Here is a 25,881-nt window from a genome sequence, read left to right as displayed (position 1 = left end):
GATAAGCAGCGAGAGAGTATTTCCAACAGAATCCACTTATCAACTCTTCGAAAACAATTTTCCATCAAATCGAGTAAGCTGATCATGATTATGATTATGGCTCATGATATTAAACAGCTAAAAACTTGGCTTATCAATTAGAGCTTTGTATCCCCTCAAAAACACTTGTGAACTATTTGTACTTTGAACATATCGTTGTATTCGATTTCGTGACAGTGTAGCTTTTGAAAGTTTTTACTAGTAGCACTTGATTATAGGTCTTTTCATGATATTTACATACGCAAGATTGCTAATTTCAAAAGTCTGGAATTAAGTTGCAGGTAATAGTGTTCATTGCAAACAATAAATCAATAATAGTTCTTGGGAGACGAGGGGTGTTTGCTAGGGAAAAAATGCTTCTCGCGGGAAAAGGACCTCATCACTTGACCTCATTACTCATTGTTATTGACTCATGGTTCTCAAATGCCGATAAACGAAAAATAAATATTAGCATCTTCCTTGATCTAAAGAAGGCATTTTAAACTGTGGATCATAAAATTCTGCTCTCTAAGTTACCAAAGTATGGAATAGGAGGAACCCCTCATCAGTGGTTTACATCATACCTAACTGATAGGATACAATACTGCCAAATCAATGGTTCCAGTTCACAACAAAAGAAGGTTCAGTGCGGTATTCCCCCGGGTTCGTGCCTTGGGCCCCTCCTTTTCATCCTATACGTAAATGATTTTGAGCGATGCTTAGAGAAAAGCTCAGCAAATATGTATGCAGACAACACTAGCATAACATGCTCTGCAAAAGACATTGAGGAACTGTGCAATGACTTAAAACTGAGGGTAAGAGCATTGCAGAGTGGATGCGGCAAAATAAGCTTAGTCTGAACACCAATAAAACTGAATATATGGTCATTGGTCATAAAAGACGAATTAACCATATCCAGGGGGAGATAAACGTGGAAATAAATAGAGAAAAAATCCAACGAGCCCATGAAGTAAAATATCTCGGGGTCACTATCGATGAAAACCTATCTTGGAACAAGCAGTACAAGAGGCTCAAGTGTAAACTTAAAAGTGGTCTTTCTTCGTTGAGGAAACTTAAAAACATACTCCCTCAGTCGAAATTGGACCAGGTTTACAGGGCACTTTTCGAGAGCCATCTAATATACGGTGATGAATTATGGGGAAGTCTGTCCGCTACAAAACTTGAACATCTTCAGCGTCTTCAAGATAGAGATCAAACATTAATTGAAAGTGCTAAATTTGAGGACGGGTGGATCTGTACATGGCTCTCAGTTTCGAATCTAATTAAATATGACAGGGCCATAATGACGTACAAAATGATGAATGGTCTTTGCCCTGACAGCCTTAAAGGTAAATTTATTACTAGATCAGAGATATCCAGGTATTCGACAAGGAATCAGCTTGATATTGACATCCCAAGGCAAAATTTGGAATTCTCAAAGGGAAGTTTCTTTCATTCTGGGGCCAAAACATGAAATGAGATTCCAAGAAACATCAGAATGAGCCCCACAATTCCCATGTATAAAAGAAACTTGAAAGGATTCCTGCAAAGTTAATAAATTCCCTAAACAAAACACGATCCCTAGGTAGAACAGCAACACCTTTATTTTATATATATTAAGGAAGTAATTGTAATAGAAGTAGTTTATTTTATTTTTATTATAGCTGATAGGGTATTCGTGTGTAAAGATTTTTTAAATTTAAATGAAACAAAGGGCGTGGTCCCGGGTCCCCTTTTGTCCCTCCCACTTTTCCCGGGCAGGAGCCGCTACTGGTGAGGAGTGTATTTTTTCAAATTTACAATTTGCCAGCCAGTCCAATAACTATGGCTAGGATTGCAGCATTTTATTGGATTTTCATAGAAACACGAAAAGGGCGCGTAGCTCGAAAGTATTCAATTTTTCCTTGCTGACAATTTCATGTAAAATATGCTTTTTGAATCTTCTAATCGTTTATGTTAGCACTATCGTATCACTTGTAATTATTTAAAATATACTGATAATGAAATGTTGAAGTTGAAGTTGAAGTTGAAGTTGAAGTTGAAGTTGAAGTTGAAGGTGAAGGTGAAGGTGAAGAAGATTGCAGTGCAATTGCAGTTTGGTTTGGGTGGACTGAACATATTTCATGTATGTGAGGCCATAGTATGTGAAACCGAGACTTTTTCAATATGTGAAGGCAGAGATTGAAAATCGCAGCAAACTGGCAACAGAGTGCATGTATTCGTAATGGACCTGCTGCTTCTGATGCGGAAATGGGTAAAGGAAACAACCTACTTTGTCATCCTAAGACGATGATAACTTATACTTGCTATTATGACGGCTGTAAAGGCCGATGATGACTTTGGATGGGCAGACTTTGCCTCTTTCGACTCGAAGGACAGCGATTCAACATTTGCGTCAAACAGACTCGCGTTGAGCGATAGTGACAATAATGGGATTGAAACAGTAGCAAAGCCATGTAGTGAAACAACTAGTCCTCGAACACTTTTACAGGATATTTTTGAAAGTACCGAGACCGGTATTCAAGCGAACAGCAAATTAACCAGCGTGCCCTGCCTTGAAAGCCGAATATCACATTCAAAGTACGCTATTATTTTATGTTTTCACGACTGTCTACTTCGAATAATGGTATTATGTACCTTACATTAAAGGTTAAAGAAATAAATAGAAGGAGAATTAAGCATCTGACTTCTCTGTCTATTAAATAGCCATTCCTTGCTTGTTTGGATATGATAATAATAATAATTCATTTATTTAAGGTTGGCACTTATTGCTAGCTCACATGCTAATTTAAGCCATCCGAAAATTGAATACAAGATACTATAATAAATTAAGTCTAAATTACAAATGAGAAAATACTATTTAAGAATATAACTATAAAAATCCTACATTACCTATCACAATTTTCAACTGCAATCAAAATCGTAGCTTTGAATTTTTCTTTTAAAGTTGTTAAGTGTCTGGGACTCTTTTATAGAAGATGGCATAGCATACCATATCCTAGATCCAAGAAAACATGCACTTTCAATACGATACCCTGTTGTTTTTGGTTATGGTGCAAACAAATTTCTGCAGCTTCAAAGGTGGTAAGGTACATCTTTTGGAACAAAAATTTGTTTCATGAAACTAGGATTGAGACTGCTTTGAGTTTTAAAGATTTCGATAGCAAGCAACTTTAAATTTCTGGTGAATGGAAACCAATTCTGCTTTCTTCAATAGAACTATCTTTGTATGTGATTCTAAGGGCTCTCTCGTGGATTTTGTTTATTTTCTTAATAACCAACCTGTCATAAAACATCCAGATAAGTGGACAATAGCTAAACTGGGACGTAACATAAGTATTTATCATTATTAACTGTTCTGTTAAGTTGCTGCATCAAGGCTGTAAAAGTAGCCTTTGTTTTTTTGCATCTCCTTCCTTTATCCAAAGAAATATGGTGATAAGATGGAAGAAAGAGCCATCATAATCTGTTTCCTTTCATAAAACATACAAAAATGCAAAAGCTTCACACGATGAGCACAGATACAAAACACTGTTTTCTTCCATAATGATTTTCCTATTTAATGTTGGTTGTTTTAACCAAACAACTTTTGCTCAACTGGTGTGTTGCCACACAGTCTGTAATGTCTGTAATGAATTGAACCTTTAGTTTCTGATAAAATGCGTGTACCTTCATTTCTTGCTTCCTACTTCAATAACAAGCATAGTATTTTGGCTTTTGGAGACAAAAGCTGTATATTTGATATGCAATAATTAAATTCCTTTTCATCATACCAGCCATGCCTGTTGGAACCAGGGGGCATGGGGGGGACCAGACCCCCTAATGATTGTCAAACTGTAGTATATTTCCTTTTAAACAGTGTATTAGGTGAGAAGGAATACAATGGGTAGTTCCCCCTCCCCAATATGAATTTCGTTCCCACAGCACTGATACCAGCAAGGTACCAAAATGGGTTCAGTCTCCCTCCAGTAGGCGGACATGATGCACAAATACATACCACAATTCATTTCCATATTTTTACCAAAATTAAAGCAGTTCATAAGGTGTGTGCTTTATAAAAGGTAGCAGTGCAATTGAAATTCAATAAGCAAACAACAGAAAGTTGGTCTGCAATAATTCTTATCAATTTACCAGCTACACAGAAACAAAAAAGAATGCATAGCATTGTAGACAAGGCCTTTCAAAATGTTAAAAACATCAGAAAACCGCCTCTAGTGTGAAATTTCTTATAAATGCAATGTGGTAATCATAATGACAACCAAAGGTGCCAAAATGAATGTTTGACTGTGCTGTTTTGACATGGAATGTCCCTTTTATTAATCAACAATGTTGTTTTTATTTTATTATAGGGTATGGAATAACTGCAATTCATGGAATAATTTAGAGCTCATGTCAAGTGTGAATTTGGACAATTCCAGTTGGCAAAGTTCATTTATTGACTCAGTGAAAGGATTTTTAGAAGATAAGGTATGTGAAGTTTGCACTTATGTTATTTGTATTTGTAGAAGTTGAGATTCCAGTTAATAAATGTTGCTATTTACTTGCAACTATTGTTGTATAATGGTTTTTGTTGTTGTCTGATCTGAATTTTAATTATTAATGGTCAAAAATGATGATCACAAATCATTGATCACATACTTTTTCAAATCATCAAAGATGTTTTTATTTTGCTATGGTTTAGTATGACAGTGATGTCTTTCAGGATTCTGAAGCATGCAGACTTATTCCTGAAAAGTTGGAAATATCCTCCTTTATTCATTGTTTTAACTTCCACAAATTTTCACATCATGGAAAACGATCAAAAAGTAACCAGAGAACTGAAGTTTCACAACAGAATAAAAGCCAGGCAACAAATATTAACCCATTTCCTGCAAACAAACTTGATGATTGCAAACATTGGCAATCGAGCAATTCAATTGTTGAAAGTAGCAATATTTTAAGTAGCAACAGTGCTGAAAATCTTGTGGTGAAAGAAATAGACAACATTTCAATTACAAGCACTGAGAGCTCATGCAGTGGCATCATCATTGATGGAAGTGATGAGAGCAATTCAGATAGTCGGATTTTAGAAAAATGGAAACAAATAAGAAGAGAAAGCATTGCTCAAGGGAAGCCAGGTAATTTTTTATTTTGATATGCTCCTACTGTTTAATATAAGGAATAATTTTGAATTTAATTAATCTTGTATAAGTTCTATTTACTTTTCTTGTTAGTAGTAGCTTTTATTTCAAGGTAACTTGTAACAGCTAGCATCAATAAAAGTCTAAGGCAGCAAAAGTTTGTAAAAACTTTGTTAAGTGTAGTAAATTGACTGAAATGGCTTGCTTCTGACTGTTGATAAGCCATGGGCACCACATTACATATTGTATTTAACAGACAGCCATGTGATTTTATTTAATATCATGCTTGCCAGGTTTTGGTGTCTTAAGAAACCATTTTTTGTATTCATTGCATTGCAATGGCTCAACACAAATTTACTAATACGACTTTGACGACACCAGCACTACCCTGTCACTACCCTGCACTTTGTCACTACCCTGCAAGCAGAGGGAATGTACCAGCTCCTAAAAACGCAATAGTATATGCTTAGTGCTCCTTTTAGTTTTGGATAAGTTAGAGATTTTCTTGGTTTACCCTCAACCTAGAACAGTCTGCTAGATAGCTGCGAGCAGGGAGGGGAGGGAGGGGGAGGGAGACACTTGGTCAAATATTTGGGGTGCAAGAATATTGTTTTAATAAGATGACATCAAATTTTCCGATCGTTTGACTGCAACTTAAAAGCATCATCTACTTTGGGGGCCTATTTGACATTTGTTTTGTCAAATATATTGGGAAAATCTATTTGAAAAAGAATATTCTGACCAAAGCAATGGATAAAATATGTACTGGGTGCATTAAGGCTGTAAGGCAAAAAAGCATTGTAAAGAAGTTGTAAACCTTTGTCAGCGCAAGAGATGGGGGAGTGGCTTATTCAGGATAGACAGCTTATTTTAAACTCGATCCCAGAGTTGGAGGCCTTTCAAAAGAAATTTTATATCAAATTTCAAGGGAATCCTTTCTAGTCATGTTGCATTGGAAGAGGTCTAGTTGCCCTTCAACCCCCCTTTATTTCCCAGCTGCTAAGGAATCATTCTCTCTTTTATTGGCTTTGATATTCCACTAATGTTGCAGCAATAATTTGTTGTTAGTTCTTTTTCGAAATTGAATTCTATTCGGTTTTAGACAAGAATCCACTCCAAAAAGTTCAAAACTGGAGATAAAATATTTCTTAAATACCTTAAACCTAATGGATAAGAACCTAATGGATAAGAACCTAATGGAGTAAGAACCTACAGGTTAAACTTATAAAATTTTACCCCCATTTTGTAACGACTCCTCCACCCTGAAATTATAAATAGGCTACATTAAAATTACATCAAAACTCTAACGACTTCGTCGTTGTCATTGAACTTTTAACTGATGTTATCGTCGTCATCGTATATTGCCTTGTCAGATTCTGACATTGGCTTTCACAGCATGATGTAAAGTTCTGTTTTCTGACAATCGAATAATGTCTACGCCTCTTATATCTAAGCATTTGCCTATCCAACCGAGAAAGTCTGTCTCTGTCTTCCTCTATCTCCTTTTCTTCTACTTTCTCTATTACCACACAGTATTCCCTGATACCTGATTTGTATTTAACTGATGTTATAGATGTTTTAAAATAACTATATAAATGCAGTATTTAGCACTCTGCTCACTATTTCAATATTCGCAGGCTAAATTGTTGTAATGTTCATATTTTACTTAAATTCAAGTCTTCGATAGACTCCTTTTCGCTCAACTTTCATAATATGCTTGAAGTTTGAAATGGAACAAAAGAAATTGGTGAAAGAACACATTTAGGTCCCATTTAACTACAATCCCGGACAAAAAATGGTTGAGACTTTTCAAGGAAAGCTTACATTTTCACTTTCTTTTAAAAAATAACTTTCCCCCCTCCCCAATTCAATGTGGAATGCATATTTTGAAGGAGAAATGATAGAACTGCAAATCCAACATTGCTTTGGGGGGAAAGGGGAAAATTCGAATTTACAGGGGCAAGGAAAAGTAGAAAATTACAAAAAACTAGAACTTTTTGCAGGCTGGGCTATAGTCTCCGTTGTCAGGAAAAATATTGCTGTGAGAAAGATTTGCGCCGTTGTTACTTTGATTGATCTTTTGAAAATTTGCTGATATTTTTTTAGCTGGTTGCTCAGCTAAATGCCAGCCAATCATTCCAGTACTGGAATCACGTCGCACATGCGATGTTTTTAGGGACTGTCCTCATCTGTTTTGTATTTGTTTTAAGCGTGAAAAATATGATTTCAGGGGCAAACAAAGCGGCTTAAGGCCTGCCCTGCTTGTCAAAGAAGCCGGATCTGCATGGATGGTGCAAATAGAGGTCTTTTCCTTGACGATTGGCTTAAAGGGAAGCATGTAATCATGCGTGCAAAATTTGAAATTGTTTGCAATGAGGTCATTCGATTGGCCGAGGATTAGGTCATGAGCGGATGCCTTGCACAAATCCTACTTCGCACTTTAAACATGCGTGAAAACATATCTATATTCAGTGAAGCTCGTGATTCTGTTCAGAAATATGACTTTGCTGTATGATAACCTGGAAACCTCTAGCGGGGGGAAGGGGGTTAATATTTGAAAGCTGAGTCAGTCTTTTGCCACAAATTATTCGAAGTCAGTTTTTCTGTGAAACTAGCTTTTTAAAAGGAATTTATTTATAATTATATTTTTACTATTACTAATGATTTAGGGAAGATTTGAACAAAACTGACTGTAAAGAAAATTTGTATCACCATTCATTCTTTATTTGGGTTTTTATGTGAAGTTTAGGTGTGCAATATAGTAGTTGAAAGGTAAAAGCCGTACGCGTAGCTAAAAATGCCTTTCATTGAATCATCAGTTTGTTGCGGTGTGAAGGCGTTGTAAAGGAACATTTGTTCGAACAATTGCAGTTACAGAATGTGTGAAAAATGTCTGCAGTCTTTTAAGGGCATCACCAACCACCAACATTATCTTCCTCTACGAATCAGCTTAATTATAGTTATAATAATAGGATCCCAGAAGATATAAGTATTATGCCGAGAAGACTCAAAATATGCGTAGGTTTGCCGAAGTTTTTAGGATTCAAACCCCCTGAAAACTATTGTTCTGCTCATATTGAAACTCTTTGGAAATATGTCAGGTTTTAAAATTGGCCAACGGGCTTCCTTTATCGAATACTACCTGTACATACTTGGCCATGACCTGATCTGTTTGTGACTCGCTTGTGAGCACGAGTGGTTTTGTAAATGCGGTGACCTGCTCGTGAGCGCAGTTAACAACAAGGTTGAGTGCGACTGCCCTTGTAGTTGCAAGGTAGCTCTGCAGCTGTACGTATCTCGCAGTTGCAGTGAAAAACTCTGGCAATGGAAAATGTTTTGGCAGCGCAAAGTTTTGTAATCCCAAAAAGCAGCACGATTTACAGAAAGGTAATTTCAGTCTTTACACCAAGCTGCTGTGCTTTGACTCTACGCCTAATCTGACGTTCAAATTGTTCTTTTCGCGCTTCTGTTGTTTGTTAAAGTTGAGGACACGGTAGCTGGTTTTTCGCAAACCAGTGCTAGTTAGACGGTTCGCAGTATACAAACATTTAACTTAATCCATAGGCCGCATTTCTCAAGTTATGGTTACTATGAAACCAGAACGTATCTCTTGATCAATGAAAATGTTTTTACATGAGACTTGTTGATTGCTTCATTGATTATCTGTCAAGGCAAATTGAATGCCCGTTGCTAGTCTTAATGGTTTGCATTTCCTCAAGAAGCATTATATTTCTGTCTTTATTTTTCTATACCAAAAAGAATGTGGACAGAACTTATGCATAGAACTTCAATTTATTGTAAGTTCTTTTTGATGTACCAATGCAAGTGATGTTTAATAAGTTGATATACAATGTATTTATTTTTTATTGATTTGTAAAGGAAAACGATAGTACACTATGTCTTCCTACAGGTCTGGAGTGTTTCTCGCTCGAAGAATTGCAAACATTAGCAGGAGAAATCAGACTAGCTCGTAATACTCTGTCAGAAAGCTTGGTGAAAGAACTGAAGTTGAAAGATGAGTTGTGCCGAGAAAGGGAGCGAAGAGATAACTTCATATCATTGCTTCTGGTCATCAGCAGAAAACAGAAATCCCAAGAGGTTTCGCAGGCGAATCGTCGCCAGAGGATTCTATTTCACGTGACAAGCAATGCAGACAACAGTGACAATAAGGTATGTGTGTGAGCAAGTAGATCTTTTTTGCGCAAGCTTGCATTTAGAACGAGCCCATTAAGAAGTGATTTTTCGAAATCCACGTCACGTTTTAGGTATTTTTGCACAAGCAAATTCCTTTTTCGGGCTGCAGACATTTTTTTCATTCTAGTTCCGTCGCTGAATTTTTCCACAAATTTGATGTGCATTTACTTGCTACTGACTCCCCAGGTGAATGTTTTGTTGTGAAAATTTACTTGCCAATATGGCGAGTTTTTCGCATATCTCTGACCTTCAAAAACTCCCAAACAACAATTTGCAGAAAATGTAGATGTAAGTATAGTGTTCTCGATACAAACGCTCTGTGAACGGGAATCGTACGTGCTTTGAATAGGTGCAATGCGTGACTAACATTTATCACAAATTTCGATTACGATGCTACTTTGATTAAACCAGGGATATGGCTAGGCGTCAAAATATGATTCGAGCCGAGAAAGCAGCATACGATCTGATTATCTTCACGATAATCTTTGCTCCAAAAATAAGAATTTAAGTTCATCTATTGGCTAGATACTGGGCAATCACCTCATGGCAATCGGGTCGAAATGCTGAAAGAAGTTTAACCTAGAACTGACATTGAACGGAAAAAGAATCAAGTACTATCAAGCTGTTTTGTAGCTCCGCATCAAACCAATTTAAAAAATAGTTTGTTCTTCGCTTGGTCATCGAAATCTGTTTTATGCAACAATATCTTTTGTCTAGCTAAAGTAAACACATTTTTGCGATTTAAGTCAACAAATTTTTAGTAAAAGTGCTGTTAGGTCTTTTACTAACGATTTTTTAATTTATTTATTTTCTCACATTACAATTTTCCTCATCACTCCTATTTAGTTCCTCAATGTATGCAGATAACGTATAGTCAAAACAGCTTGTTTTTCTTAACAGATGTGATCAACTAAAACAGAGCGAATAAAAAAGGCAGCGCTACAAAGCGAATGTAAATGCGTAACTTTATTATTAGTTATTGTGCGTAAGTGCAAGTTTATGGCTGACTGAGTGCAACCAAAATGTCTTTATTTGAAGTGCTCTATAGATTTTCACGTATAGTAAATTATTTAGCTAAAAACGCGTGGTTTGAAACTTCGGAGTTTTATAAACATTCTTCTTTTAGTTTTTAGATGTATCTATTCCGTATGTGCCAGCGGAGTATGGTCCTAGCCCAGAAGCGATTCGCTCGTTGACTACCAGTAAGTTTACTTAGCTAGCTATGTCTAAAGTTAAAAGACTCTCGATTTCTCGGTCTCGATTTCTTTGAAATTTTTTGGTCTTCATTAGCGCACGTTTGTGTCGAAAGCTCGAATGCACGGCAAGAAGAAATGATATAGATCTTCAAACTGAGGCAAGCTTATCCATCCACGTGGGCATGAGCATCTTCGTTGAAGTGGCTGTTGTCTAAGATCAGGTTACGGGAACCCAGTGATAATGTTTACATTGTTTCTACCACCCTCTTATTTAGCAAAGACAACAGAAACTAAACGAATAAACTCCAGTGTGTAATCTGTATAGGCTGAAAATCTACTTCTTGAACAATGTTTGGGATGGGGGCCTAACCCCACAGCCCCTCATGGTGTCCTGGTAATTTCGTAAAAAGTTGAATCCAGGGAAAAATCAAAAGGATGCTTGATTTTTAGGTGAGATATAAGTTGCTTTATTTCGACCTTCCCGGTAGTTGTTCCATGTTAATCTCAATGCCAGTGAGATTTGCTCTTGCAAAGCTGGCATTTCATCTCAGGCTTTCAGAGTTTAATTCATCTTAAACAAATACCATATTAACCACTATTATCAAAGCTATTAAGGCAGGATTTCCATTAAGCAAATAAAGTTGTGCCGCAGTTGAAATTTCTCCAAGTCGTTTCTACTTGTTTCCTAGCTGTTTATTACTTGTTTCCTAGCTGTTTCTACTTGTTTCTTCTTGTTCCCTAATCGTTTCTACTCATTTCCCGTTATGATAACCACGTCTCATAGCTGAAAACCTATTTTGGATTGTATTTTCTGAAAAATATTTATCCATTTTTACCTCGTTGTTGTTTCTTCAGTCCTTCAAGCCATGTTGGATGAAGATCCCAAAGTACCAAGCCTAGTCACAGAATACACCATGAATAGTAAGTATCCTTCCTTTCTACTTTCAAAGTAGCATTTTGTGTGTGCTGAAAGCATGATTTTCGTTTATCGTGTTCCGCAGGCATAAGTAAAAAGGATAATATTCCCTTTTCTTTTGGCTTTGAACGGGTCATCATACTGTTTTCATTTTTCACTTATTTCTGTATATTTTCAGTATGAGATGTATATTTATTCCTCTTTTGTTTCATTCTTATTGTCATTGTTTGTCATTGTCCGTATTTCCAACTTCTTAGTTATCAAAGAGCTGCAGGAAAGTTCTTAATTGGTGTGCCATCGTCAGGCTACTTACAAGTAATGGTAAGTCGCTTTGTTGTTGCTGTTTGATTTATGTATTCGTTTAGATCATTTTGTCCTGTCTAATTAACTATTCTTCATAATAGAATGGCCATTATTTTCATGTTCAGGTTTATCTTCATTTTATGCTTTTCTTAAGTGTATATGACATGGTTTGGGTAGCTATAAAATAGTTATGTCGACAAAAGTTATGAATTTTTATCAATACTACAAGCTTACGAAAAAAAAACTATTTCGTTTGCTATTCTTGGAGCCTTTAAGATAATAGATGACAATTTTCATAAAAATTCCCACTTGCTTTGTATTAGGAAGGTTTATATCCGTTGCAAGTTCCAAAACAAGTTAGGTTCACGAGTTCAACGTTTTTCGTCGTTTTCTGTTACACGGCTGGCGTTTCTAGTCCTCTTACAAAAATAAACTTAAAGGCAGACAATCGGCTGTTTACGCAAGGCTATTTACCAACAAACAAGCAAACAAATAGTCAGATCAAAATGATCAATAATTGGTTTATGGGCTATTTTCGCACTTAGTGCGCCACCGGTCTCAACCTCTTTCTTCAAACAAAGCAGCCAAATTTGCTAGCCGAGGTGCCTTATCTGTTAAAGCTGTAATTAATTTTAATTAATGATGATGACAACTTTAATTAATAGACTGGCCGTTTTTCACCTACCCAATTTGTAGAGGGATGAGCCAATCGTTGCTCGAATGCTTGGGCACCTTTTTGTTTAGAAGGAAAATTCGTATATTAATTTCTACGTTCTTTATGCGATGCTTTAAACAATATGACCTGCTACAAAAACGCCTATCTTTAACCTCTTTATTTAGGCGTGTACCACAATGTCAGTTATCTCCATGGTAAAGGCATTGGTGCATTGTGGCATTTTATCCCGGAGTATCCTCTGGTTTGCAGATCAAAGTCAACCCTAAAATCAGGTTTGCAGACCAGAGTTCAAATTTTCATAGATTCTTGATAAACAGTTATATCAGTGCTTTGATATAATCCGAAATGTCGATTATGTTAAATGTTGATTCTGAAGGTTTTCAGTGATTTCCTGTCATTTCACAAGAAAACAGGCAAAGATGACGAAAATTAGACTAGAAAACATCCATTGACCACCAGTTTAACGATTTTGCTCTTGGTTTAAGTTGCGGTATACAAATTTCAAGAGACAGTTTCAGCAAGCATGCTTCAGTCGTGGATAAGGCTATTTTGAGTCATATTTTTCCACAAAGAGAGAGAGTCACTAATGGATCTGGAGTTGCATCTCTGTTTGATCTAGAATTCTGTACAGCTCAGCAACAAGCGTCGTTTCTGAATAATATTAGTGTTTAAATCAGTTGTTTGATTTGGAGTCAGGGTAGTTATATCTTAATTATACGAGCTCTTCATCTCTGCTCCTGTTTCACAACGAGTGATCATGATACTAGTTATTTCAAATTGAAAGAAGAAAATATTTGTTAAGTCTTGCAAGATACAGACAAAGGGATCGGTTGGTAGGGTTGGACACAAAGTTCTGCTTTTCTACTCTTTGTAAAACACCTTGCCCAAAAGAATTTATGATTTTCTGGATTGACATCTGAATTAAAAATGACGGCCGTATCGATGCTGCTTTTGGATTGTGTTTAAGAATAATCATACGACGTTTGACTGACAACAGCTTGGCAGACCGATAATTGCTAGTCATTGATCAACAAACAGTGAAATTAGCAGTTACATCAACAAATGGTAGCTGTAAAGGCTTTGGTAATTGGTTACGTACCATCTACGTTTTCTGTCAAAATTGTGGCATGAAATGATCTTGCAAATCAGGTGGACATGCTTTGGGTACCATCCTTATGACCACTGGAAGTTTACTTTTGCTATTGGTATCACACTTACTTTCTCTCTTTCTTCGCCGTTTCATAGGCACTACCCAGAAAGAACTTTCGCTTTAATTGGACATTACATATTGCATTGCGCAAGCCAAAGCGTGGCTAGTACGTAGACATCACCAGACCTGACTACATCATTACAATCCAAACTCATCGACTTGAACCGGACTTGACGAACGTTACTCTTGCAGTGGCCTAGATCAATCTAGACCAAAACAAGCTCACTTGGACTCGACTCGAAAAGTTCTAAGACTTCACATTGTTTAGTGTTCACCAGATATTTAGTTATCCGCAGCTTCAATTTTTCGTTGACTAGTGAAAGACAAGAATTTTACAATGACATTACAAGGAAATGAAGTTCGAATAAATCTTGACCTTACTTAACAATTTACAACGCCAATTTGTGACTTCCATGCGACTAGGAATGAACAAGGCGTCCCAAACAATATCTAAGTTTTCAAGAAAGCGAGACATGGCTATTCTAATGACTTAATATGACTTTGGCAAACCAAAATTTGACAGTTACTTTAACCATAAGCAACATTTACGTTTCTTGATCAAGGATAAACTTTGCTATCGTTCCCCATGCATATTATGTAAGGGGCTAGATGTTAAATCGGTCTTTGTAGTTCCCAAATGACAAACACTTAGTGACAGCTACTTTGACTTATTCTTAAATACAGCTATTAGTTGACAAATACTTCATCTGACTGTAATATGACGTCCTATGAACGTATCTTTCCAGAAAACCCAAACCAGGTCTGACCATTGTATGTGAATATTGGACGCCCTTTTGGCTGGACGGAGACTAGACCTTCTCAAAGGCCTTGCTTGACTGACATTCTTCCTGAAACTCCTATGATTTTGACGGTACTTGTACATTTTAGCCAGACATGACAATTCCATTGACTCATTTGTGACTTTTTTCAATTTGACTTGACCACTCAACAGTATTCTTGCTTATTTACCAACATACTGCTTGACCTACAATAGACTGTGCGGTTTCATGATCATATCTTGACCTAATATTTGCTAGTGCTTGATTTGACTTGTGCGCTCCCCTGATCAAGACAAGCGGTTTTGTTCGTGGAAACAAGACCCAATAAATTCTGGGACCTTTTTATAACTCTAGTTTTGAAATAACCAATACCGAAACGTGACTTTGACAGCGACATTGACTTGGCGTACAGATAAAAAAATACAGTAATTTGATGACGATTACTTTGACTTCTTCCTAAATACTGTTATTAAATGACAAATTCCAGACAGAACTTTTAAATTGACATCGTCTGAACGTTTCTTTGAAACAAAACCAAAAAACGAACCTGACCATTGTATTTGAATATTGACTAGGACGTCTTTTTTGACTTGACAGAAACTTGGCGTGCCTTTTTCATTGGCCTTACTTGACTGACATTCTGCCTGCAACTTCTTTCATTTTCACGATACTTGTATATTTAGTCAAGACATGACTTTTCTATTAATTTATTTGTGACTTGCTAAATTTATTTATTAGTTGACAAATACTTCACCGGACTGTAACATTGACGTCAACTGTACGTTTCTTTTAAACAAAGCCGAAAAAGCAGATCTGACCCTTTAATCAGAAGGTCTTTCGTGACTTGACAGAAGCAAAACGGGCCTTTTTCATAGGCCTTACCAACTAAAATTTTTCATGAAACGTCTTAAATTTTCACGATACTTGTACAGACAGCCATTACAATACAGTTACAGTATGTACAGATACAAATATAATACGTACAGATACAAATACAATATGTACAGGAGCAGATACAATATGTACAGATACAAATACAATACGTACAGATACAAATACAATACGTACAGATACAAATACAATACGTACAGATGCAAATACAATATGTAAAGATACAAATATAATACGTACAGATACAAATACAATACGTACAGATACAAATACAATACGTACAGATACAAATACAATACGTACAGATACAAGTACAATACGTACAGATACAAATACAATATGTAAAGATACAAATACAATACGTACAGATACAAGTACAATACGTACAGATACAAGTACAATACGTACAGATACAAATACAATACGTACAGATACAAATACAATACGTACAGATACAAATACAATACGTACAGATACAAGTACAATACGTACAGATACAAATTCAATACGTACAGATACAAATACAATCCGTACAGATACAAATACAATACGTACAGATACAAATACAATACGTACAGATACAAGTACAATACGTACAGATACAAATTCAATACGTACAGATACAAATACAATCCGTACAGATACAAATAAAATATGTAAAGATACAAATACAATATGTACAGGAGCAGATAAAGTACGTACAGATACAAATACAATACATACAGATACAAATACAATATGTACAGATAGCCATTTTCACGATAGCCAGACATTTCTTTACCATTGACTCATTTGTGACTTATATTTCACTTGACCATTACAACTGACTTGACCGTGACTTTTCGTAACTTATTTTAAATTGTAATATGCATCTTATAGGATGACATGAGTGAAAGCATGACAAGAAATTGCTCATTTTAACGAAGATGACGAACTTTCTTAACAAAAGCTTTTTTATCAATATTTACGTTTGTTTATCGCTAACCTCGAGCATCTTTGTGTATGTTGCTTCTCCTTTACAATGACGAAACTCCGTTATATCCATTAAAACATCTTACAGTAAGACAGCACCAGACAAATAACTACTCATTTTAGGGTACATGACGAATACTCAACATCAAGAGCTTTTTCCTCAATATCTTCCCAGCTTCCAACTTAAGCCTTTTTTCCTATAAGATTGTCCATTTACAACGACAAAACTGTAATATATCTATTTAAACATCTCACATGACGTGAGAGCCGACAAGACAAAATCCTGCTCATTTTAGAAGACACGACGACAATATTTTCTCAACTCGAGCATTTTTCCTACGGTGCTGCTCTTTTACAATTACAAAACTGTAATATATCCATTTAAACATTTCACATCATGGCGTAAGAGACGACAAGACAAAATACTGCTCCTTTAAAAGACATGACAACTCTTTAACATCAAGAACTTTTTCTTCAATATCTTCCCAACGAAAGCATTTTTTCTATGGGGCTGCTCTTTTACATTCACAAAACTGCAATATACCCATTCAAACATTTGACATGATGACATAAGAGACGACAAGACAAAAAACTGCTCGTTTAGGGGATATGACGACTCTTTAACATCAAGAACGTTTCCTCATTATCTTCCCAACTCCAGCATTTTTTCTACGGGGCTGCTCTTTTACATTAACAAAACTGCAATATACCCATTTAAACATTTGACATGATGACATAAGAGACGACAAGACAAAAAACTGCTCGTTTAGGGGACATGACGACTCTTTAACTTCAAGAACGTTTCCTCGTTATCTTCCCAACTCGAGCATTTTTTCTATGGGGCTGCTCTTTTACATTAACAAAACTGCAATATACCCATTTAAACATTTGACATGATGACATAAGAGACGACAAGACAATAAACTGCTCGTTTAGGGGATATGACGACTCTTTAACATCAAGAACTTTTCCTCATTATCTTCCCAACTCGAGCATTTTTTCTACGGGGCTGCTCTTTTACATTCACAAAACTGCAATATACCCATTTAAAAATTTGACATGATGAAATAAGAGACGACAAGACAAAAAACTGCTCGTTTAGGGGACATGACGACTCGTTAACATCAAGAACTTTTCCTCATTATCTTCCCAACTCCAGCATTTTTTCTACGGGGCTGCTCTTTTACATTCACAAAACTGCAATATACCCATTCAAACATTTGACATGATGACATAAGAGACGACAAGACAAAAAACTGCTCGTTTAGGGGACATGACGACTCTTTAACATCAAGAACTTTTCCTCATTATCTTCCCAACTCCAGCATTTTTTCTATGGGGCTGCTCTTTTACATTCACAAAACTGCAATATACCTATTTAAACATTTGACATGATGACATAAGAGACGACAAGACAAAAAACTGCTCGTTTAGGGGATATGACGACTCTTTAACATCAAGAACTTTTCCTCATTATCTTCCCAACTCGAGTATTTTTTCTACGGGGCTGCTCTTTTACATTCACAAAACTGCAATATACCTATTGAAACATTTGACATGATGACATAAGAGACGACAAGACAAAAAACTGCTCGTTTAGGAGACATGACGACTCGTTAACATCAAGAACTTTTCCTCATTATCTTCCCAACTCCAGCATTTTTTCTACGGGGCTGCTCTTTTACATTCACAAAAGTGCAATATACCCATTTAAAAATTTGACATGATGACATAAGAGACGACAAGACAAAAAACTGCTCGTTTAGGGGACATGACGACTCTTTAACATCAAGAACTTTTCCTCATTATCTTCCCAACTCGAGCATTTTTTCTACGGGGCTGCTCTTTTACATTCACAAAACTGCAATATACCTATTTAAACATTTGACATGATGACATAAGAGACGACAAGACAATAAACTGCTCGTTTAGGAGACATGACGACTCTTTAACATCAAGAACTTTTCCTCATTATCTTCCCAACTCGAGCATTTTTTCTACGGGGCTGCTCTTTTACATTCACAAAACTGCAATATACCTATTTAAACATTTGACATGATGACATAAGAGACGACAAGACAAAAAACTGCTCGTTTAGGGGATATGACGACTCTTTAACATCAAGAACTTTTCTTCATTATCTTCCCAACTCGAGTATTTTTTCTACGGGGCTGCTCTTTTAAATTCACAAAACTGCAATATACCTATTTAAAAATTTGACATGATGACATAAGAGACGACAAGACAAAAAACTGCTCGTTTAGGGGATATGACGACTCTTTAACATCAAGAACTTTTCCTCATTATCTTCCCAACTCGAGCATTTTTTCTACGGGGCTGCTCTTTTACATTCACAAAACTGCAATATACCTATTTAAACATTTGACATGATGACATAAGAGACGACAAGACAAAAAACTGCTCGTTTAGGGGATATGACGACTCTTTAACATCAAGAACTTTTCCTCATTATCTTCCCAACTCGAGCATTTTTTCTATGGGGCTGCTCTTTTACATTCACAAAACTGCAATATACCTATTTAAACATTTGACATGATGACATAAGAGACGACAAGACAAAAAACTGCTCGTTTAGGGGATATGACGACTCTTTAACATCAAGAACTTTTCCTCATTATCTTCCCAACTCGAGCATTTTTTCTACGGGGCTGCTCTTTTACATTCACAAAACTGCAATATACCTATTTAAAAATTTGACATGATGACATAAGAGACGACAAGACAAAAAAACTGCTCGTTTAGGGGATATGACGACTCTTTAACATCAAGAACGTTTCCTCATTATCTTCCCAACTCCAGCATTTTTTCTACGGGGCTGCTCTTTTACATTCACAAAACTGCAATATACCTATTTAAAAATTTGACATGATGACATAAGAGACGACAAGACAAAAAACTGCTCGTTTAGGGGACATGACGACTCTTTAACATCAAGAACTTTTCCTCATTATCTTCCCAACTCGAGCATTTTTTCTACGGGGCTGCTCTTTTACATTCACAAAACTGTAATATATCCATTTAAACATTTCACATGATGGCGTAAGAGACGAGAAGACAAAAGACTGGTCCTTTAAAAGACATGACGATTCTTTAACTTCAAGAACTTTTTTGTAACATACCCGTTAAAAAATTTCACATGGTGACGTCAGGGACAACAAGACAAAAAACTGCTACTTTAAGCGACGTGACGACTCTTTAACTTAAATATCGTTTTCCTCAATACCTCCCCAACTCGAGCATTTTTCCTACGGGGCTGCTCTTTTATAATGACAAAACTGCAATATATCCATTTAGACATTTCACATGATGGTGTAAGAGACGAGAAGACAAAAAACTGCTCCTTTAGGGGACATGACGACTCTTTAACTTCAAGAACTTTTTCTGTAACATATCCATTAAATCATTTCACATGATGACGTCAGGGACAACAAGACAAAAAACAGTCCTTTAAGGGACATGACGACTCTTTAACTTCAAGAACTTTTTCTGTAACATATCCATTAAAACATTTCACATGGTGACGTCAGGGACAGCAAGACAAAAAACAGTCCTTTAAGGGACATGACGACTTTTTAAATTCAAGAACTTTTTCTGTAACATATCCATTAAAACATTTCACATGATGACGTCAGAGACGACAAGACAAAAAACTGCTACTTTAAGCGACGTGACGACTCTTTAACTTGAAGAACGTTTTCCTCAATACCTCCCCAACTCGAGCATTTTTTTTACGGGGCTGCTCTTTTATAATGACAAAACTGTAATATATCTATTTGAACATTTGACATGATGATGTAAGAGACGAGAAAAAAAAACTGCTCCTTTCAGCGACATTAGATTCTTTCCCAACTTAAGAATTTTCCTACGGGGCTGCTCTTTTACAATAATAAAACTGCAATATACCCATGTAAACATTTGAAATGATGACATAAGAGACGACAAGACAAAAAACTGCTCGTTTAGGGGATATGACGACTCTTTAACATCAAGAACTTTTCTTCATTATCTTCCCAACTCGAGTATTTTTTCTACGGGGCTGCTCTTTTACATTCACAAAACTGCAATATACCTATTTAAAAATTTGACATGATGACATAAGAGACGACAAGACAAAAAACTGCTCGTTTAGGGGATATGACGACTCTTTAACATCAAGAACTTTTCCTCATTATCTTCCCAACTCGAGCATTTTTTCTACGGGGCTGCTCTTTTACATTCACAAAACTGCAATATACCTATTTAAACATTTGACATGATGACATAAGAGACGACAAGACAAAAAACTGCTCGTTTAGGGGATATGACGACTCTTTAACATCAAGAACTTTTCCTCATTATCTTCCCAACTCGAGCATTTTTTCTATGGGGCTGCTCTTTTACATTCACAAAACTGCAATATACCTATTTAAACATTTGACATGATGACATAAGAGACGACAAGACAAAAAACTGCTCGTTTAGGGGATATGACGACTCTTTAACATCAAGAACTTTTCCTCATTATCTTCCCAACTCGAGCATTTTTTCTACGGGGCTGCTCTTTTACATTCACAAAACTGCAATATACCTATTTAAAAATTTGACATGATGACATAAGAGACGACAAGACAAAAAAACTGCTCGTTTAGGGGATATGACGACTCTTTAACATCAAGAACGTTTCCTCATTATCTTCCCAACTCCAGCATTTTTTCTACGGGGCTGCTCTTTTACATTCACAAAACTGCAATATACCTATTTAAAAATTTGACATGATGACATAAGAGATGACAAGACAAAAAACTGCTCGTTTAGGGGACATGACGACTCTTTAACATCAAGAACTTTTCCTCATTATCTTCCCAACTCGAGCATTTTTTCTACGGGGCTGCTCTTTTACATTCACAAAACTGTAATATATCCATTTAAACATTTCACATGATGGCGTAAGAGACGAGAAGACAAAAGACTGGTCCTTTAAAAGACATGACGATTCTTTAACTTCAAGAACTTTTTTGTAACATATCCGTTAAAAAATTTCACATGGTGACGTCAGGGACAACAAGACAAAAAACTGCTACTTTAAGCGACGTGACGACTCTTTAACTTAAATATCGTTTTCCTCAATACCTCCCCAACTCGAGCATTTTTCCTACGGGGCTGCTCTTTTATAATGACAAAACTGCAATATATCCATTTAGACATTTCACATGATGGTGTAAGAGACGAGAAGACAAAAAACTGCTCCTTTAGGGGACATGACGACTCTTTAACTTCAAGAACTTTTTCTGTAACATATCCATTAAATCATTTCACATGATGACGTCAGGGACAACAAGACAAAAAACAGTCCTTTAAGGGACATGACGACTCTTTAACTTCAAGAACTTTTTCTGTAACATATCCATTAAAACATTTCACATGGTGACGTCAGGGACAGCAAGACAAAAAACAGTCCTTTAAGGGACATGACGACTTTTTAAATTCAAGAACTTTTTCTGTAACATATCCATTAAAACATTTCACATGATGACGTCAGAGACGACAAGACAAAAAACTGCTACTTTAAGCGACGTGACGACTCTTTAACTTGAAGAACGTTTTCCTCAATACCTCCCCAACTCGAGCATTTTTTTTACGGGGCTGCTCTTTTATAATGACAAAACTGTAATATATCTATTTGAACATTTGACATGATGATGTAAGAGACGAGAAAAAAAAACTGCTCCTTTCAGCGACATTAGATTCTTTCCCAACTTAAGAATTTTCCTACGGGGCTGCTCTTTTACAATAATAAAACTGCAATATACCCATGTAAACATTTGAAATGATGACATAAGAGACGACAAGACAAAAAACTGCTCTTTTAGGGGACATGACGACTCTTTAACATCAAGAACTGTTTCTTCAATATCTTCCCAACGAAAGCATTTTTGCTACGGGGCTGCTCTTTTACAATAATTAAACTGCAATATACCCATTTAAAAATTTGACATGATGACATAAGAGACGACAAGACAAAAAACTGCTCGTTTAGGGGATATGACGACTCTTTAACATCAAGCACTTTTCCTCATTATCTTCCCAACTCGAGCATTTTTTCTATGGGGCTGCTCTTTCACATTAATAAAACTGCAATATACCCATTCAAACATTTGACATGATGACATAAAAGACGACAAGACAAAAAACTGCTCGTTTAGGGGACATGACAACTCTTTAACATGAAGAACTTTTCCTCATTATCTTCCCAACTCGAGCAGTTTTTCTACGGGGCTGCTCTTTGACATTCACAAAACTGTAATATATCCATTTAAACATTTGACATGATGATGTCAGAGACGAGAAGATAAAAAACTGCTCGTTTAGGGGACATGACAACTCTTTAACATAAAGAACTTTTCCTCATTATCTTCCCAACTCGAGCATTTTTCTACGGGGCTGCTCTTTTACATTCACAAAACTGTAATATATCCATTTAAACATTTGACATGATGATGTCAGAGACGAGAAGATAAAAAACTGCTACTTTAAGTGACATGACGACTCTTTAACATCAAGAGCTTTTTTTTCAAATCTTCCCAATTTTTAGCTCCCAACACAAGCTTTTGTATCAATGGGACTGCTCTTTTACAATGAGAAATGTGTGATATATCCATGTAAAATCTATCATGATGATGTGAGAAACGACAAGAGAAAAAACTATTATTTTAGAGGACATGACAAATCCTTAACATCAAGAGCTTTTTCTTGAAAATCGTCACAATGTTTAGCATCCAAGTCCAGCTTTTGTACCCATAAGACTGGTTTTTTACAATGTCAAAACTGTAATGGATCCATTTAAAAATGTCACATGACGATGTAAAAGACGACAAGACAGAGGACTTCTTATTTTTAGAAACCCGACAAATCCTTAACATCAAAAGCTTTTCCTCAAAATCTTTATGATGTTCAACTTCCAACTTTAGCTTGTTTTGCTATGAGACTTTTCTTTTTACAATGAATTAATTGTTATATATCCCTTTAAACATCCGACATGATGATGTGAGAGAGGACAAGACAGAAAACTACTTATTTAGAGGAAATGTCGGATTCTTTACCTCAAGAATTATTTCTTCAAATCTTTCCAATGTCTAGCCTCCAAGTCCAGCATTTATACCTCCGGGACTGCTCTTTTACAATGAAAAAATAGTGATATATTCATTTAAACAGTTGACATTATGGGAAAAGAACGAAACATCAAAAGGTTTTTCCCCCATGTCTTCACTATGTTTTTCTTGTCAATACGAGGAGCTTTGCTTATGTGGCTGCTTTTTATATTTTCGAAACAGCGATCTGTTTTAATATCTTTTATGTTGACATGGGAGACGACCGGACAAAAGACTGCTCGTTTTAGGGGAGATGACGAGTCATTAACGTCAAGAGATTATCTATCAAAATCTTCACAATGTTCAACTTCCAACTTATGCCTTTTTTCATATGAGACTGCTCTTACAATGACAAAACTGTGATATTTAAACATCTGACATGACGAGGTGAGGCACGATTAGACCAGAAACTGCGAAACTGCTCATTTATCTGGACATGACGAATTGTTTAATCTTAAATGCATAAAGGTTTTCACTATGTTTAGCTTGAGCAACTTTCCCTATGTGCCATTTATACACAGTTTCTCAATTTGATGAGAGACAGGACTACCAGTGAAGTTGTTTATTCTGCAGGACTTAACTAGTTTGTTTTCCATTTCAAACGTATTCAATGCTTCAATCATTGCCTATCTGCTAGCTGCTTTCTGAAAAATTCAGAAGTTCTTAGAATCAAAAAGAGCCATTTAACTTTTTGTGAGAGACATAGGTACTTGGGACCAGAGATGGCAGAAACCTATAGGACTTGGTTTTGGAGGAAGGTTTTAGTCAAAGACAATTTGTTGTATTTTTTGTATTACCTAGAGCCACCAAAAATCTTGTATGCTGTCTGATATGAAAGAGGCTTGTTTTCAAATGCAAAAAGTCAGGCTGCAATGTTTGGTAAAATTAAAAAAATCTACAAGAAACTATTGATCTGTGTATGGACCTGTTTTTTGCCTGAAATGGTTATTGAATTTTTTCTGGACAGTGTAGGAAGTTTTTGGAAAGTGCCCTATGTCGCTTGAAAAAATTGATGGTTGTTTTTTCTTGCATTTCTTTAAAATAGACGGGAAATATTTTTGTTGAATGATTTATCTTTTAATTTTTATCAAACGTAGGAAAATTTGTTGTTAAGCAGAGCTACTTTAAATGTTTTTTAAAACTCTAAATTTTTGTATGTCATGACGTTTAAGTTCATCTGTTCTTTTTCCTTGGTTTTTTATCTTTAGCTTTTTAAATACGCGTATGGGAGAATTTAGAAAATAGGGTTTGATGGCGAATTTAGGGTGTTTGTTAGACCACTGTATGAGCGTAAACATGTAAGTATACTATGTTAACAGAGTCCTAAAGATAAATCTTCATTCCTGAAGAAACAATGCTACACAAATTTTTACCCTTGATTTGCAAGTGCGAGTTCATTTGATCTGTAAAACGAAGAAAACTTTACTTTATAATGGATTATGAGCTCAGCATTTCAAATTTAAAAGGAAACCATCACTACATTTCCAATTTCTTTGGGGTTTTATAAATAGACTATATGCACAGTTTAATTATCTAGACTATTTCATTTTGTGATAGTCATTATCTAGAAAAAATTACTGTAAATAACATTTTATTAAATAACATTGTGTGGAAGTAAGAAATGTTGATTTAGTATTGTTAATTGTGAAAATTATCAAAAAATGATTTTAGCCTGAAAAATTTGAGTTCAACTGACATTGCATTCTTTCCTATGACACTCAGAATAAGAATTGGGATTTCTGCTTGGAAGCAACTGTAAAACAAACGATGATTATTTTCATGGCGTAATGGGCAGCAGTTGACAGAGCAAGCTAAAGGTCCCCTCTGGAGAAAAAAAGCTGCCTTTTATTAGTTCTGAAAAGATTTTGCTTGTTCATGTTTTAAATTTACTAGTAGAAATAGAAATCGATTTCTGACAGTTTATTCGAAAGACGACTCACAACATAGGAAATATAGTTTTACACGTCTGAAAATCTTCCACGTTTTAAAAACCACGTGGAATAGTAATGGTTCTTTGTACAGTGTTTGTCCAATACCATCATATTCGCAAGCTACTTTTTTGATAATCTTTTCAAACCAGTTGACCATTACAGTAAAATATGACAGTTTCGTCGATTTTAAAACAGTGTAGACAGGTCAGCATATTTGTACAGTTTATTGACCAAATCTTAGCAAACAGTTATAGGGGCTACAAGGTAAAATACGATTATTTTCAAGCCTTGGCTCCCCCAACGATCCTTGATTTCAATAAAACGATAGTCACAGTTTTAAAAACAAACTACTAAAAACTAGAACGACTGTTGTTAATTGAAGACACCATCAGAATTTATCTTCAGAACAGTCATTCAACAGTGAAACACAACTGATTTCGTCTGGGGCTCTTTTCAATGCAAGTGATGGTAATTTTATGGTTTGAACCCTCTGTAAAGCTTCTTTGCTGCATTCTTGTTTGGAGTAA

The 25,881-nt window shown here is 35.8% G+C and overlaps 1 protein-coding gene across 1 annotated transcript; it reads left to right on the top strand.

Annotated features, from left to right (window-relative positions):
• The first annotated feature begins 2,170 nt into the window (after window positions 1–2,170).
• Window positions 2,171–22,610, top strand: LOC135694116 (uncharacterized). The gene is made up of 8 exons (XM_065212807.2): window positions 2,171–2,598; window positions 4,368–4,485; window positions 4,721–5,135; window positions 9,049–9,308; window positions 10,459–10,534; window positions 11,384–11,449; window positions 11,702–11,765; window positions 12,588–22,610. Exons 1-7 carry the CDS (start codon window positions 2,330–2,332, stop codon window positions 11,728–11,730), a joined length of 1,233 nt encoding a protein of 410 aa, XP_065068879.2. The 5' UTR covers window positions 2,171–2,329; the 3' UTR covers window positions 11,731–11,765; window positions 12,588–22,610.
• Window positions 22,611–25,881: the final 3,271 nt, after the last annotated feature.

This window comes from Rhopilema esculentum, chromosome 10 (assembly GCF_057945365.1).
Source record: "Rhopilema esculentum isolate cy_ngs chromosome 10, ASM5794536v1, whole genome shotgun sequence".
Lineage (NCBI taxonomy): Eukaryota > Metazoa > Cnidaria > Scyphozoa > Rhizostomeae > Rhizostomatidae > Rhopilema > Rhopilema esculentum.
The sequence above is the reverse complement of the archived record's forward strand: the minus strand, read 5'-3'. Positions and strand labels throughout refer to the sequence as shown.